This window comes from Physcomitrium patens, chromosome 16 (genome assembly GCF_059467195.1).
Source record: "Physcomitrium patens ecotype Gransden chromosome 16, ASM5946719v1, whole genome shotgun sequence".
NCBI lineage: Eukaryota > Viridiplantae > Streptophyta > Bryopsida > Funariales > Funariaceae > Physcomitrium > Physcomitrium patens.
This window is the reverse complement of record NC_143425.1, coordinates 16,587,513-16,604,354: the sequence shown is the minus strand read 5'-3', so window position 1 is coordinate 16,604,354 and position 16,842 is coordinate 16,587,513. Positions and strand designations below refer to the sequence as shown.

General features: G+C 33.7%; 1 protein-coding gene across 2 annotated transcripts; it reads right to left on the bottom strand.

The window, feature by feature from the left end:
• Positions 1 to 1,353: 1,353 nt before the first annotated feature.
• LOC112293278 (phytochrome 1) lies at positions 1,354 to 7,962 on the bottom strand. Of its 2 annotated transcripts, XM_024542521.3 has the most exons (9): positions 7,278 to 7,922; positions 6,088 to 7,165; positions 5,514 to 5,601; positions 4,698 to 5,188; positions 3,976 to 4,292; positions 3,545 to 3,811; positions 2,769 to 3,001; positions 2,209 to 2,502; positions 1,354 to 2,047 (listed from the first exon to the last, which is right to left on the bottom strand). In XM_024542521.3, exons 2-9 carry the CDS (start codon positions 7,067 to 7,069, stop codon positions 1,813 to 1,815), a joined length of 2,907 nt encoding a protein of 968 aa, XP_024398289.1. In that variant the 5' UTR covers positions 7,070 to 7,165; positions 7,278 to 7,922; the 3' UTR covers positions 1,354 to 1,812. The 2 variants fall into 2 exon arrangements, with proteins under 2 accessions (XP_024398289.1, XP_024398287.1); XM_024542519.3 differs by having other exon boundaries at positions 5,514 to 7,165; positions 7,278 to 7,962.
• Between the last annotated feature and the right edge of the window lie 8,880 nt (positions 7,963 to 16,842).

The following is a 16,842-nucleotide window of genomic DNA, read 5'->3' as shown; positions in this document are numbered from 1 at the left end:
GAAGTCAACTTGACTTGTGTAAAATATACACTTCTCCATCTTGGCATATAGTCTTATATCTCTAAGTTTTTATTCGAGATTTTTACTTGGATACTTTTTAGTCAAACTGCTTCACATACATATATTTTGGTGAAGCTTAATATTTTGATTTGCAAGAGGATTTTTGTTAAAGTAGTCAATAATTTTTTTACAGTGTTGTGGAATTGTTGTGAATTATGTATGTAATGACTTCTAAAAGATGTTGCAAAGTCAATATTTGAACTTATTTTTATAAAATAAAGAAGTTTGCCATTTCCTTAATACTCTATTATATATGACAAAGATGTTTCAATTTTTTTGAAAAGTTTAGAATAATGTGGAAATAAGAAGATTTTTAAATAGTTGATAAAATAATTGTAATTTTCAAAAATTGTGACAAACATACATAATTATTTAGGTAAGAAGTATTAGGGAGAAAATAGATATATGTAGATTTGATAATATCTTATGGTGAAGCTTCTTAGAAGCTATATTAATAAAAATTTGACTTTATATGTGTTTACAATTGATTTATAGGTTAAAAACTCAGTCAAAAAAATTGGCCACATGTTGCATATATTAATGGATGTATTAATGGCTTGTGCTACAAATTGACCATATAACACACATATAGAAAACATGTCTCATATTATAATCAATTGCACTAAATCCTAAACCCTAAACCAATTACTAGATAAAACAATAGTAGTAGGGGTTTAAAATTAAGAATTTAGGGTTTAAAAAAAACCCTAAACAAAAAGTAAACTACAAAATCATTTTTGGACAACTTTTTAGATATGTTGCTCATACAATACCAAGTACCAGCTGGATACCTATTCCTCAAAGTCTAATCTTTCAAAATTAAGGTTCTAACCAAGAAAATATCATCTATATTTGCACGTCCAGACACCTAGGGTTCAGGTAACAAGTATGAATACAATTACTTCCCCAGTGTAGGATATCATCTCATCAAATCAAGGTGTGGGGGGTGGGCGCGGAATTACCTTGTGCGAAATAAAAATAGGAGGTTTGGGTTCATTTCTCATAGTAAACAAGCCCTAGGTTCTAGAAAGAACAAACCTCTGGTTCAGCAACAGTTACACTTCTACCTCCAAAATGTGCAATCGGATGCTGACACATTTAAACATACCCACTGTAGGGATCACACACGTGAATTAACACGACAACCTGTGATACCTACAAGAGGCCTCACGAAAAGGTTTAGTCTTCATTCAGGCATATTCAAAGACCTAATCATAGTATGATACGAGTTGTTGTGGCACTACTAACAGTATGAATCTCATGTAAAAACCAAATACAGCCCCTTACGGGAAGTTGAGAAGCAAGGGCAAGTACATGTAATTGGAAAAAACTTGAGAAATACAAACTTCTACGCAAAAAATATAAGCACTGCATGCTGTCCCGAGAAGCATGTCATCAATTGTACTGGCAAAGTTGTTATTTAACTTCTACACAGAACAAATATCTTCACGATCTACCAAGACGACCATGGTCATATAGATCGTCTTCGTCAATATACTTACACTTCGCACTACAAGGAAAAGATCAGAGTCTAATATCTTGTTGAAAGCTTCATCAAGTATAACCTAAAGTCGGAAGAACACGTCACAAATCGCAAGATTATACTTGAAACCATCAATAGAAGAGAATGATAGGACCGGTCACCAAACTAAACACTTAATTTGACAAGCCTGTGTATTGACCCCTAGCACATACCAAAATGTGAAAAGTGATATATGACAAAAAGTACTCATAGATTGTTGCTCTAATAAACTAGACAACAGTAGATCTCACACTACCTGCATCATCTCTCTGTGCCAAGGGAAGCTCTACTTCAACTAAAAAGCAGCTCTTACCTGTTTCTCTGATATATTGAACAGTACCATTCATTAGCTTTACAAGTTTACGACACATACTCAGACCCAGGCCTTCTTGAGTCATGCCTCGTCCTCGACCAAACATTTCATGAACCAGCTCTTCAGGAAGACCCAGTCCAGGATGTGTAACTCTAAAAAACAAAACACTGGTATTAAAAACTGTTAAGTCAACAACAATAGGCTGAATATACTACATTCAGTTGAACACAGTACATCACACTTTCACCTCAGAAAATTAAAAACAATTCCAATAACTTCGCAATTAGCAGCAAATCATGAAAAGCATGCAGACCTGAATTCTAGGTGCATGACATGAACGCCTCGACCCAGGCGCTTCTTTGTTGGGACCACCTTGATCCCGACCCAGCCTTCAGAGGATGGGGTGAATCGCACAGCATTTAACAAAAAGTCTGCAAGCACTTGTTGTAACCGGACTTGGTCCCCATATAAACACATGTTCTTAATCTCACTGGGAGTCTCCCGGATTAATTGAAGACCCTTTTCTCTTGATGTGATCATTCCTTGGCTGACAACAGCGTCCATCACTGTTCCCATCTCAAACTCAGTTGTATCCAGCTCTAAGTAACTGTTCAATGCAGAACAAAAAAGGGAATAAACATTTCAGACACTATCAAGCTGTAAGCTTGACAAACCAATCTGCTTTTCATAACAGTTTCTCATAACAAATACAGTTGAATAACAAGTTGACTTGACAAGCCTCGTGATACAGAGATATATACAAAATGCAACACGCGTACATGTCAGAGAATCACATCAAATAGACCGACTGCTATTCAAAAAGATCAATACTGGCAGAAGAGGAGCAGAAGAAGAGCAAGATTAAGAGCTTACCCGTCCTCGATACTCTCAAGATCCAAATCATCCAATATTTTGCGCAGTTGACGTTCACAGACCGCGCTAGTCTCCACGAATTGCCTTTGGTCTACAGACAAATCTGTGTCTTCCATCAAATTACGTGTGAATACTATACCATACAAAGGATTCTTGATCTCCTGTCGAATGTAAGCCAATTCCTTGAGTTTTGCGAAAGCAACTTTCTCAGTCGAACGTTGAACAGTCAATGCCTGCGTACAAAGTCATGGGTCACTTCAACTCCAAAGCCAAACCAGTCTACTCCTACGATCTCGGTTACAAACAACATTGATCTCATCCCGCACCACAACACTAGTTGCGAGCAGAGGAAAATGAAAAGGAAATCTGAAGACGAAAATAAATGATGAACTGTGGGATAATTTTTTTATTAAAAAGCCTTCACTAAGGCAAAGTAAAAATAAATTTGAAAAGTATTAACAGAAAAAATAGAAATTACAAGAATAAATATTTAAGTATTATACATGTGTTGACAATCATAGATAAGTTCTATATCCTACTGAGAAATTAACACTCTTACATTCAATTTGAGCTTCACGGACGATATTTACAGACCTTCTCAAAATCCAAGAAGATACCAATTGAAATGAGGATGGATTCACAAGAACATTTCAATATTTGCGATAAAGAAAAACTTGACACAAGAAATCCATTCTGGCTCGAATCGCAACCGTTCAATATCCTGTTCTGAAGTGATAACATTGCAGCGAGTTTTCAACGGAAATTTGAGGTCTTACTTGTAACAATTCCACACTGGTTGTGTGCAAAAAGCAAAATACGCCAGTGATGCTTCCTTCTGCATCAGTTCTCTTGTTCACTGTGAGTAAGGGATCCACGTACTTCCCTTGTCTATCAAAAAAGGAGAAGGGAAATCGATCTGTGTCTTGACCGTCCATGGCACCATTTAGTACAATCATGAATTTCGTCATTGCATCTTGGCTCTTGAGTCGGCAACACATAAGTTGAATACCAAAAATTTCGCCAACTAGCAGTTTTCCAATCACCTGCATTACAATGTAAATAAATTAGCGACACGACTATCAGTTACTGGCAAAATTACTTGAACTGAACGTAAGTACCATATATACATTGAAAACAGTAATATACACGAATTGCAGTATCAAACCAATAGATGAAGACCAAACAAGAAAAGAAATAGTAAACCTACCTCTTCTCTCTTCCATCCAGTAAGCTTTTCCATTGAAGGATTCCACTCAGAACAGTATCCATACTCATCAGTACCGAATATGGGAGGGATCAGAGGGTTCGGATTCTGAACTATAGCCTTATAGTCCCCTTGTATCCGAGTGAATTTATCCAAAACCTGTTTTTGACCTGTCACATCCTGTCCAACAAAACATACTCCGACCACATTGTCTTGAACATCTCTACTAGAGCAAGCATTCACTATCAAAATCACCGCGCCTTTCTCTTTTTGTGGACCGAAGGTCTTCAATTGAATCTCAATGTTTTGTTCTTCGTCACCTGCAAATGATGAGCACGGCAACCAATCAATAAGTATGTGACGATTATTAAGAAGCTGAACACATTGGTCCCGCTACTCAGACAATCAAAATTAGTTAATCCGCAACTAAAACATAATAAACAAGCACGTGCATGAGTACGAGAAAGACACGTGGAAGGAGGGAGTGTGTGGGGGGGGGATGTGATGGGCTAAAAACGTGGTTCTTTGGGTACACAACCTAACTGCCAAATTTGACAGATGAACTACTCAATAGAAACGTTGTGCGTTTGAGACTAAGGATTATTGCGGTTAGAGACATTAGGGACTACCAGGATAATGACCTACACAATCTTAGGAGCTGCGTAGAGCAGAGAAGTATGCGTGCCCAAAGTTAAAATGACGAACAAATGAGCGCTAGCTATTACCTTGTAGTGCGAGGTGGAGAAGCCGCTGCACGACATCGATTGATTCATTTAAAATTAAATCCTTTACCAGCGACCGACCCATGGCTTCTTCGACTGGAAGCCCTGTTAGTTCAGCTACTTTGGCGTTCCAACCATTAATGAATCCACCTGAGTCCACAGCGAGAATAGGTGCGGTCGCTGTCTCTATCAATCTAACCATTTCATTAGCGACTGTGCTGAGCTCATCCATGCCCTGGAGCTTCAAGTCATTCAGTCGGGCATGTATCATAGTTTTGGTGTCACTATCGTCAATATCCTGAAATGAACCTCTCAAAATGAGTTGAAGAGAGTGAATTGCGTCCATTTCTATGTCTTCCCATGGTAAACTTCTTCTCTTCACAACTACTAGAAAGGCCTTAAACGAAGACCGGGGATGCATTTTTCGGCCGTCATCCTTCTCATCAGGATCGTGCTTGGCACCTCCCCATTTGATCTCCTTGGCGGTGTGCGACCTAAAAAAGAGCACACGTACCAAACCAGATTCAAAGGAGAACAGAGATCTTTGGACTTGCGACGGTTCTCCATTGTTCTATTTAGATGATCAACACTAATTCAAAAACAGACTTATCCATACGACCTTTGTGACCTGGACCAACAGCTGTACATCAATTGAACTAGACTGAAGATTGCGACCAATAGAGCTGCGTTCAACTGGTGTAAATTTCAATTGCAGCTGACAACGTTGACATCATCTTAATTGACTGTGAATTCATTGACTGCAAGAAACAAAACATTGAATTACAAATATCACAGAATAATGTGAATATCAACAAGTACCTGAACCAGAAAAGAAAGTCTTTAGAGGTAATCTTCGCTGCTGCCATTCCACACACAGCATCACCAAGCTGCGCAGCGCCAGGGTAACCTGCATCGGCCAGACTGTCTGTACTCAAACCGGTCGAATCCTGATGATGTTCCAAGAGCCAATCAGCAATTTCCTTAATCTGAGCATCGTTAGGTGTAATTCCCAAGAGCCAAAACCGTTTCCCATAGTACAGTGCTGCACCGTCGCATTTGACCAAATCCATGATATTGGGTGATTGGGATACGATTCCTATAGGTGCATCCCGCAACAACATATCACAGAGGAGGGTTTGAGTTCTCAAAATATGCTTCTCTCTTAGCTGAGCTGCAAGCTCAACCTCCATATTCAGCTGCAAACCAAATACCTGCATTAAGAACTCACAAGCCGATCTCAAGGGAAAAGAGACGGTCCTCGGAGACGTGTGGTGACAAACTACCAATCCCCAGAGCTTGCGCCCTCTTTGCTGACCCCCGCGTGCATTAGGATCCTCGTCAGGGTCATTCACAATCACAGCCATCACTAAGGAAGCAATAGAGTTCATATTACCCATATACTGCGCATGGCAACCGTGAGGAGCGCGTAATGTAGATCCCGCAAGACTGATAGGCTGCCTCAAATCCTTGTCCTGAATCACTTTCACAGGAGAAGCAAAGCAATCACCAATCATTCGAACTTTATTTTTCATAAACAGGAATCTTGATGCCTGTGGGATATCTGTTGCTGGGTAATGTAAGCCCAAGTAAGGTTCTAAATCTGATCTCCGAATTTCTGCTAAGACCTCACCGTGTTCGTCTTCGTGGAATTTGTAAGCCATAACACGATCGTAGCCTGAAAGCTCGCGCACTTCCTGAACAACAATATCACAAAGCAGACCAATATCTCCGCCAGGAAGTGCCTGCAGCCGAGAAATCGCCTTTGCAGCCAACTTATGCGACTGTAACACCCCAGCGGAGGACACAATGGCATCGTTCGACCGCACTGGCTCAAAATCGATCACCAGTCCCACATCGATACGGTGCAGAATTGCATAGAACGGCTTCCCCGAGCTTCGACAGTGCACTGAGATAGGGTTCAGCATAGTCACATCCACAGCTCCTGCGCACTTCTCCAAGGCAGCGGCGCTGGAAGGGGTGAACAAAGTTCTGGCATCCGTTCCAATGCCCAGAACTTCCTGTTGGCCCACACTTGGCACAGCTTGTGGCATCAAATCAAGCATCTCTGGGGCATTCTCACTGAAGGCAATAACCCTAAAATTACTCTCTTCCACGCATAACATACACCCGAAAGTCTGCATCAGACCCCCTCTTTGCATACGCTGAAGGTATGCGGTAACTGCTTGAGCAGAAACATTCTCACCCGTGGATTTAGACGCATGAACTGATTTAGAGTAATCAAATGAATCTCCTGAATCTCCAGATTCTTCGTACACAGCCTGCAGTTTGGCATCTGCCGTAGTTTGCGCCACCCGGACACTATGCTTTGACTTCACAGAACTCCCTGACGAGTAAGCCAACTTGGGGGTCGACATCTTGCATACTATTACTCGCCCTCCTCCTCAGCAAATCTCAATTATGTACTGCTGTATCTCTTGAAACTTATGCTGCCAATGTATGTGGGCCCGTACCTGTGAATCTCCGTAGAATTGTCAAACAATCCGACACGCCCTTAAAATGTAGTACGCTCCACTATTTAGAAACTGGTGCAAACGAAGAGTACGTTCGGATGAGCTAGATTACCAGTTGACAGTTGAGCTAAATCCCCACCTCTCGAACTCTTGCTCTTTCCCCCCAAGACTCTGTGCTTGTCCAACCTCCAAGACTGCGGCCAAGGGACCACCCTCCAGTGACAGTCTGGAGCTTTCCTGGCATCTTCTCAGCAGCAGCTTTACCACTTACACTCCAATATGCTCACGCGGGTGCTCCGAAAGTCACTAAACCAGGCAGCTCGACGCACCGAGGCCAGCAACAACAACCCCGTAAGTATCGAAAAACACCACCGCAACAACGACAACAACGACAACAACGACAACAACGCAAAAATCACAATACTGCGTCCTCCCCCCTGCAGGTGATGATAGTGGGTGTTATATCCCTGCTAGAAGCAACACACTGGTAGTTCCATCACATGTTTGGACGGCGCTAAATTACTTCAGGATCATTATACTAGACTGACAATGAGGGGAGAGGGAGGGAGAGAAGTTTGAATGTCCGGTAGATATGGAGGGGCGAAGGGTGGGGTGGTGAAGAGCGAGGCAGGCAGAGAAGAAGAAAGTAGAAGGCAAAGGCAACACAAAGCATAAGATTAATGATGGTGGTGTTGGGAATTGAATGATGTGCGAGGAAGGAGAGGAATGACTCGGAGCCTGCGAACGAATCCTTGCAGATAGGAAGAGGAGGAGGGGGAGGAGGAAAGAGGAGGAAGATATGCAGGGGGGGGGGGGGGGGGGGACACACAGAGGGCAGGAAAGGAGTAACACTCTTGATTGGCTGCCAACAATACTACAATGACAATATTATGATAATAAGTTGAGTAACTGCGGGTTCCTGAGGCAGCGTGAAACCCTCTTGTTGATGGGATGACTCGTCCTGGTCCTCGTCCTGTTGTACAGCAGCACCAGGGAGGGGGGTAAAGGAGTGTGTCTGCTAGGGTCTCCTATCTCATCTTCCAGCACCACCCTAGGTAGGTCCCTAGGCTAGACCGCTAGAGTACTGAATAACCATCACAGGAGATAGCGTATCAGAACGCATAGACAACATGTGTGTGCGTGGTGGGCCAGGGTCACTCAGTAGGGGGCATAGATGTGCACAGATGTGCTCGTGTAGAAACGAGAGGGGGGTTGCAGAGCGGAGCACAGTAGGGGGGAAGATGGTGGAGTGTTCATTCATTAAATTTATACCCAGCAGCACCAGGAGACTTGACGACACAAGTTGCATGGGGTCGGTCAGGCTGTGCCCAGCCTAGTCGTCATCGCGTGCCCCGATTTTTTCTAACGATGGCGGTCTGGATGCGAGCAGATGATGCCGGCACCTCCAGCCGCCTCGCATCCAGGGCCGTCCTCCCCCTCGTGCTCTGGTCGCTCCCATGGACGCCAATGGATGGTCGAATGGGTGAGAGGGGTGGGGGGGGAGTGTAGATGAATGTTCGGGTTCATAAATAGATGGTATATGGATGGATGAAAGGGCTGACCTTCTCCTGCTCCTCCTCCTCCTCCTGGACGAGCGTGGGACCCACCCTCCCCTCCGCTCCGTTCCCACAGGGTCCTGTTCCTGTGTCAGGAGTGCCACTGTGCGATGGCTGGCGCTCGCTGGTCCTGTCGAATCCGGGTGTGGCTCTTGATCCCCTTCTCCCTTCTTCACCCAGGGCTTAGCCCTCTCTCTTCTCCTTCCGCCTCTCCATTTGGCCGTGCGCTACGTCCCCCCTGTCGTCTTGTTCTGCGCACTCGTCCTGCAGTAAGGGAGAGATTGGGAGAGGGGGGAAAGTGGGGTGAGTGAATGTCGTGGCCATCTGTGGGCATCAAATTCCTCCGCCTCCGCCTCCGCCTCCTCAGTCCACAAGGCTGCTACTGCAAATTTCGGCTTGCACGCTCATCTGTTGCCCTCCATCCTTGGGCCCAAGCGGACATCCTCGGCATATGACCACTCTCGCCCTGTGTCCGTCCGTCAGTCCGTCCTACCTTTGCCACTAGGCCGTTCTTTCGCGTGTGTTGCGTTGCGTTGAGCTGCATTGCGTTGCGCTGAATTGCGTTGCTCCGACCCCTCTCCATCACACCGTCTCCCTCCCCCCTTAGGCAACTTCCCCACCTCCTCCGAGCTCCTTCCTCCTCCTTGTATTAATTATAATGTGGAGTAAATTTGGGCATACATTCTTACTATAGGATTAAAATAAGAATGTACGAAATTGCCCAGATGCTAGCTGGTAAGTTGAAATTTTCAAACTTCGCAAATGGACGGAATAATTATTTTTAAAAAAATGTTTGATTGTAAGTTTTATAATATGTAATTTTGTGTCGTGTAAATTTGGGTCAAAATGAAATTTATTATCAAATTCAGTGCTTACAGCACATTTGTCATAGTTGTTGAAAATGCCACTTCCATTTTTCAGCATTTGTTAGTAGGTACTAATTCTCTACGTGCTACATACAGACAAGGTTAACAAACAGCCGTTAATTTACAAATTTGACAATTAAGATAACAAGAATTACACAAAAGAACATGCCAAAAATAGATGCTAGAGTCCATTCATACTTGGGGTCTTAGAGAAACACTATTTTACTTTTTTCATCTAATTAGATATCATCTAGTGGTGCAACTACCATTCCCAATGCATGGTGAAGACAATTATCTTAAGATTAACTTTAAGTTGACACTAATAAATTAAGAGCACTCAATTTTTTACGTTATTTTTATACTAAACAAGTCTTTTGTAGTCATCGTCACCTCACCAATTTTTATTGTCACCTCAGCCTAAACAAACAATAAAGTAAAATAACAGAAGATATTAGTTATAAAGTTTCAATCCTAACCTCCCAAAAACAACTGTTTCTTAGATACTTATACAGTATTGAAGTGAAGAAAATATCCACCATTGTGTGTATATTATGAACTTTTGCCATACTTAATTAATTAACATTCTGTGTAGCATTCTTTTTACTGAAGAATACGGTCCACAGTGTGTAACTCGATTTCTAATTATTTTTAAAGTCACAAAAGTATTTTTGAAAACATTTCTCATTCTATGAGGTATAGTAACAAAAAATAGAAATACAAAAAACAAAATTTAGAAGATAACTGTTAAAACAATAACAAGATTGTTTTAGAAAAACATTAAAATCAATGAAGAAATTAAACAACCATTTATCAAAGACCAAAATTTCTAAAATGCTACTACAAAATCTACTTAAATAAATTTCTAAAATGCTACTTAAAATCTACTTAAATAAGTTATTTCACATTCTTTTTTTGATAATAGTTTATTTGACTTATTACACAATATAAGAAGAAAAAAAATGTAAAAGTTACAAGTGCATAAACTTGTAAGTAGATTAATACCTAAAATAATAATAGATATTAATTAAATAAATATTTTTTTGGAATAGGATTTTTTAAAAATAATTTTAAATATTTTCTATTATGTCATTGAAAGACAATTTCTTTTAAAAATTAAATTTAAAAATAAAATATCAGTTAAGTATTAAATATAATAAACACAGATTTAGTTATAAATTTAAAAGCATTTGTGAAAGTGCAATTTATGTATATATATATATATATATATATATATATCTAGTTATAATCTTATATTATATTAAAATTTATATATAGGCATTGGCCATGACTATGATTAAGTAAAAAAGAAAGAGCTACAATATTTTTTGAATACATATTCTGAGTAGTTTTGTGTGTTTATTCTTCTATGTAAAATAGTATTCTTATTAAAATTTAAACTTTTAAATTCTTTTTTATAATTTGTGATCTATAAATAAAGTTTAACCATTAGATCCTATATCTTATTTTAATTTTTTTTATAATGATTAATATTTTAAATTATAAAATTTTAAGTCAATTTATTTTGTTAAGGAGATATCTTAAAATTTAATCAAGAAGAAATAGTTTTAAGCATTGAAGACTAAGATGTGTATAAAAAAAATAGACAACCAAGAAGACAATAATCAATGGTCAATTTTATAAACAAGCAAGCCTGAAAGCAACAAAAAGTATAATTTTAAGAAATGAATTGACAAGACCGTTGAAAGCCTCAATCTTCTCTCTATTTATACTACATGCAAGATCTAACACTTGAAGTCTAAGCTTCTTATGCCTTGCCACACAAGCTAATAGATGATTTATTTGTCAAGTCTGAAGAAGCATTCTAAAAAGACTTGTGGTCAAGTTAAATCACATATCTTAATTTTTGAGCTATTTTAGAAGTTTTTTAAGATGCCATCTAATAAAGGTTAGTTTCTAAGCTACCTACTACATATTTCTACAAAGATCTTAAAATATTAAAAAAAAAAAACTATTATGATGTGGAAGATTTTTGAAAGGTTCTAAAATCTTCCTTGTATGTTTGTGACATTTTTAGACACCAAGGTCTTAATGTATTTTATACATAAAGACTTTCTAATATAATAAAATTTATAATCTTAAAGAAGATTTAACCAACTTTAGTTGAGATTATAGATAGATATTTACTTGAATTTAAAGATATTATAGAAGAGACAAAGCCATTTAAAGTAGCGTTAGAAGATTATGTATTCAACATTGTCTTCACCATTGAATGTTATTCAAATCTGGTGTTTATTGGTATTTTTTGGTTTGAATTATATTATCTTCAATCATAGAGAAATTACAATAATTCTTATTAAAATTTAATCTGAATATTAGCAAATAATTACAAACTTAATTTTTTGAAGCTAAAACAATTATGCAAGTTGAAAAATATTAATTAATTTCTCATTCTTTTGTAGCACTAAGTCTTCATTCTAATGAAGGTTGTAATAGAATTATAAAACAATATGTAGAATACTAAGAGATATTATAAAGGAGAAGTTTGATATATTACTAAAATGTAATCTTTAAGATTGCTCAATTCATTTTTAAACAAGAGCTCATCCACCATTTAGACCTATTTACAACTTATTGTAAATATATATTTTTTTAAATAAATTTTTTTATTAATAAAAATACTTATAAAATACTATTTTTTATTTAATACTCAAAATCCATTCAAAGTGCATCCATCTTCTTGGTGAAGAAAAAAGACAAATCTTTACAAAAGTATAAAAAAAATTATTGTCTCAACATAATTTCTATTACTATTTGATATTTCTTGTTTTTAAAATAAAATAATATTTATTCAAATAAGTGAAGCTAAGATCTATATAAAAATAGATTTAGAAAGAGCCTAAAATGTTGTATAAATTAATATATGAGATGAATTAAAGAATATATTTTGTACTAAGTATGGCCAACTAAAATATCATGTTATGAATTTTGGACTTATAAATATTTCAATTACTTTCTAAGATAAAAATATTATTAAAAATGAAAATTTAAAGCAAGATAAATAAAATAAATTAAAAACTATATCAAAAATTATATATATATATCTCACAACAAATCTAAAATAACAATTGTCAAAGATAATAAAACTAGAGCTCTTGAAACTAAACTAAAAACAAAAAAGACATTGATAAGAGTGATAAAGACCTCACTTTTGCCTCTATATATATATAATTTAACTAAATAAATTTGTAGTGACGTCCTATAGGTCATTTAATGTATATCCAACTTATAAAATACATGTTTAACTTACAATATAAGTTTCCAATATGTACAATATGTAGCCAACTTGTTGACTAAGTATTCAATCTATCAATCACTTAAAAATAATTGTAAAATTAAATCTATATCTACAAAGCTTCTAATAAGCTTTTCACAAAGTTATTATGAAATTAAACTATCTTTACATATTTTTATTTAACTCTATCCATCCCTTTAATTAATATTGATGTTTGTGATACTATCCTCTTTTATAGAGATGAATTCTATGAAGGGTGGTGATTATATGTTGATGAAATTTAAGATGACACAAAATTATTTTGCCACATAATTTAATAATTGTTCTAATTAAATTTACTTTGTAAGATTCTCTCAATTATTAATAATATTTCATATTAAGATAAAAAGATCACACTATTATTTGATTATCATTAAGACCTTCATAAATTCTTTCAAATAAAGTATTTTAAATATTATTAAGATTGGTTCTTATCTTTGAAAATATCATCAAACATTGATAGTCTCTTTTAAGGTTATGATATCAAACATATTGTATCAAGGAAGAAAGTGTTATTTTTGAAGGTCTAATACCTATTATATTATCATAAAAGTTGTGACAATCTCAATAGCTTGTTTAAGAATTTAACAAAGAATAGTTTTTATAACAATTTTTTTGGTTTTTTATTCTTTATTACAAATTCAAAGAAACTTCAAACAAAGATAGAAGATAGAACGGATTTTCTATTGAACCTCTTTTATACTATAAGAAAAGATATCTTATCTCTTTATCTTGGTTTTGATGGAATTTATTAATAAAAAAATACCAACCTTTTGTATTGCATTTGCAAGGTTCTTAGATGGCTCATGTGTATTCACAAATATCATATTTACATTAAACTATAGGATATTCTAACCTATTTTGATGCCTCCTCAAGTCTAATATTTCTTCTAATTTAAAATCTTGATTGTTATTTAATTCTATAGAAAGATGTAATAATTATCTTATTCTTAATATATTCATTTTTTTGAATGGCTCAAGAAGAGATACAAAGAAAGATAAATGGATCTATATAGATTTTGGTAGGTTTAATTCTATAGAAAGATATAACAATTATCTTATTCTTAATGTATTCATTTTTTTGAATGGCTCAAGAAGATACACAAAGAAAGATAAATGGATCTATATAGATTTTGATAGGTGTAATTGATATGCAATCAAATTTATTTATTTACAAAAAATATAAAAAATAAGTCTTTAATAATTCAACTTTTTACATACAAAAATATTTTTAAAATTACAAAAAAATAACAATATCTTGCCACTAGCATTGAATTGAAATTTTCTTTTGTAATAGATAATTGTATTGATTATTTTTATTTTTATTTTTTTTTAAGCTTCTTCTAAATTTATACTTATTATCTTAGATAGATCTTATAATCAATTTTTCAAATCATGTGTTGTAAGATTATTAACTTTTGAAAAGTCAAAAGTATCAAATTATAGATAATAATCATGGTTAGCATTAAAAGATAATTTTTGAGTAAAACTATATACTATCTTTATGTTTTAATATGATTTTAAGGTTAATAGAAAAATATAAATATTAATTTAGAAAAATAGGAGTAAAAGTTAAAAAGGTAGTAAATACATTTAGTGTTAATACGGCTGGTTTTTTTTTAAAAAGCTTTTATTTATTTTGTAGAACTATAAAGAAAGAAAAAAAAATCAAAAAAAAAATAATGTAAGAATCTTTAGAAGTAAGTTAAAAAAATTTTAAAAAAAAATACCTTAAAAAGCTATAAATTCAAATTCAAAGAGTGCTAATTGTAAATCAAAGTTAAAACCAGATATCAAGGCACAAAACTATGCACACATGGTGGTTCTATGGTTTTTTTAATGATAAGAGAAAAATAAAAATCAAGCTTTAAAAAAAATCAAAGCATTGAATTTTGGGTGATTAAAATTGATTTAAAATTTTTAAGGACTTTTTAAAATAAAATATATTTTAAGTGATTTGATTTTTATAATTTTTAAAAATAAATATTTGAAAATTTTATAAGAATTTTTATAGATTGATATGTGAAAATTATAGAATTTTAATTTTTTTTATTTTAAATGTATTTTGTGAATTTTTAATTAATCGCACATTTAGATTGAAGGTTATTAAGATTTAATTGAATTAAGGTCTCAAAATTTGAATTATATGAATTAATAAGAGTTTTTTTCATCTTATACAATCTATTGGTTTGATTGAGACATTTTTTTGTAGGCTTATAATTAACTTATTTAAAAATATTTAAGTATAGTTTGAAATAAATTTAATGGTGCAATAAAGAGATACACTTACTAATGGATTAACATCAAGGTTAGAAGAAGAAGATGGCCAACATCCAAGCAAATTAGGAGTTTTTTTTTTTCTAATCTGTAAGTTGGATTCTTTTAATTAATTTGTGCTTGATATTAACCATTAGATTGAAGTTTTTAATAATTCTAAAGAAAAATAAATTACTTATTTTATCATTATTGAGATTTTAAAATCAGTATAGCATTCTATTAGGAATTTTGAATATTTGATTAAGCATTTTTTTATGAATTTTATAGTATTTTATTAAAAATTAATAAATATTTTTAAAATTAAAATTAAAATTTTATTATATTTTTACAAGATTTATTTATAATTTTATTAAAATTAATAAGTTTTGCCTAGAATTCAGTTAATATTTATTTAAAAATTATTTAGATTATTTTTAGGATTTACTTAGGAATTTATTAGGATTTCATTATAATTTTTGAAAATTTAGAATTTTAAAGTTTTTTAAGAATTTTTAAGAATTTTATTTTAATATTTTTTATATTTTTTTAAAGATTTTTTTAAAGAATATATTGGATTCAATTAAGATTTGATTATAATTTTTGAGGTTCAATTAAGGTTTATTTAATATTTTATTGGAATTATAAAATTCTTAGTATGTTACAAAATAAAAGTTATCTTCTACAAATATATGCTTGATGCGTTCTTATATAAAAAAATATATAATACAATACTATGCTATTATAGAAAAACATTGCTATTGACAAAAGAATTGTCCTATTATTTTGATAGTAGTCAATAGTAAATTAAAAATATTATTCCAACTTTTTATTTATTAGCTATGTTTGTCTAATAGTTTAAAAATAGAAAGTTAAATATCATTTTATATTAATCTTTTATATCCTAAAAAAATAAATTATAATATATAGATTCAAATTGAATCCCTCTATCTAAAATAACATCTTTAGGTAGTTCATGATAGAGATAGATATTGTCTAGAAAGAGTTTAGTTATTTCTTTATATTTGGTATTTTTTATATATGATAAAAACTATTTTATTTTAATGGAGCAATTTACTATTACAAATACAGAATTATAAGATCTTGAGATTAAAAGATTTAAATTAAAATATTTAGAAACATAAGACCATGGTTGTTTAGAAATAGATAATATCTAAAAAAAAGTCTATGAATTCTATAATAAGAAATTTTTGTTTATCTTAACTAAATAATGTACAATTAGAAAATTTTAAAGAATTATTTTTATTATCATGAACAAGAAGATCTAAGGATATGCTTTGATGAACTTCATCAAAAAAGGTTAAATTAGCAATTAATGTTAATTCTAATGCTTTTTGAATTAGGTCATTTCTTCTAATTGAATACAACTAATATTTCTACAGATTTAAACACAAAGAGGTTGTAAGATTTATTGATGGATTTTATTTGATAGAATTATTTATAATATAACTTTAAGTTATTTAGATATAAAATATTAATATTATAAAGTCTTTTTTTAATTTTTTATTTAAGTACTCATTAGAATTTAAGAGTGTTTATAAGTTACAAGAGTCTTATTAGAAAAAAAATTATTATAATAAAGTCTTAATAAGTTTAAAAAATAATTATCTTAATTAAATTAGTATTTTTTAAATTATCAAAAATATTATTCAAGTATTCAAACCAATGTCTATATTAACCTTTTATCCA

Bases quoted from the DNA above. Each gene is read 5' to 3' on its own strand.
- LOC112293278 (XM_024542519.3), bottom strand. From the start codon at position 7,069: ATGTCGACCCCCAAGTTGGCTTACTCGTCAGGGAGTTCTGTGAAGTCA. The intron at 5,189-5,513 runs GTACTTGTTGAT...GCTCTTTTTTAG, and splicing joins GACTTTCTTTTCTGGTTCAG to GTCGCACACCGCCAAGGAGA. The intron at 4,293-4,697 runs GTAATAGCTAGC...CATCATTTGCAG, and splicing joins TCTCCACCTCGCACTACAAG to GTGACGAAGAACAAAACATT.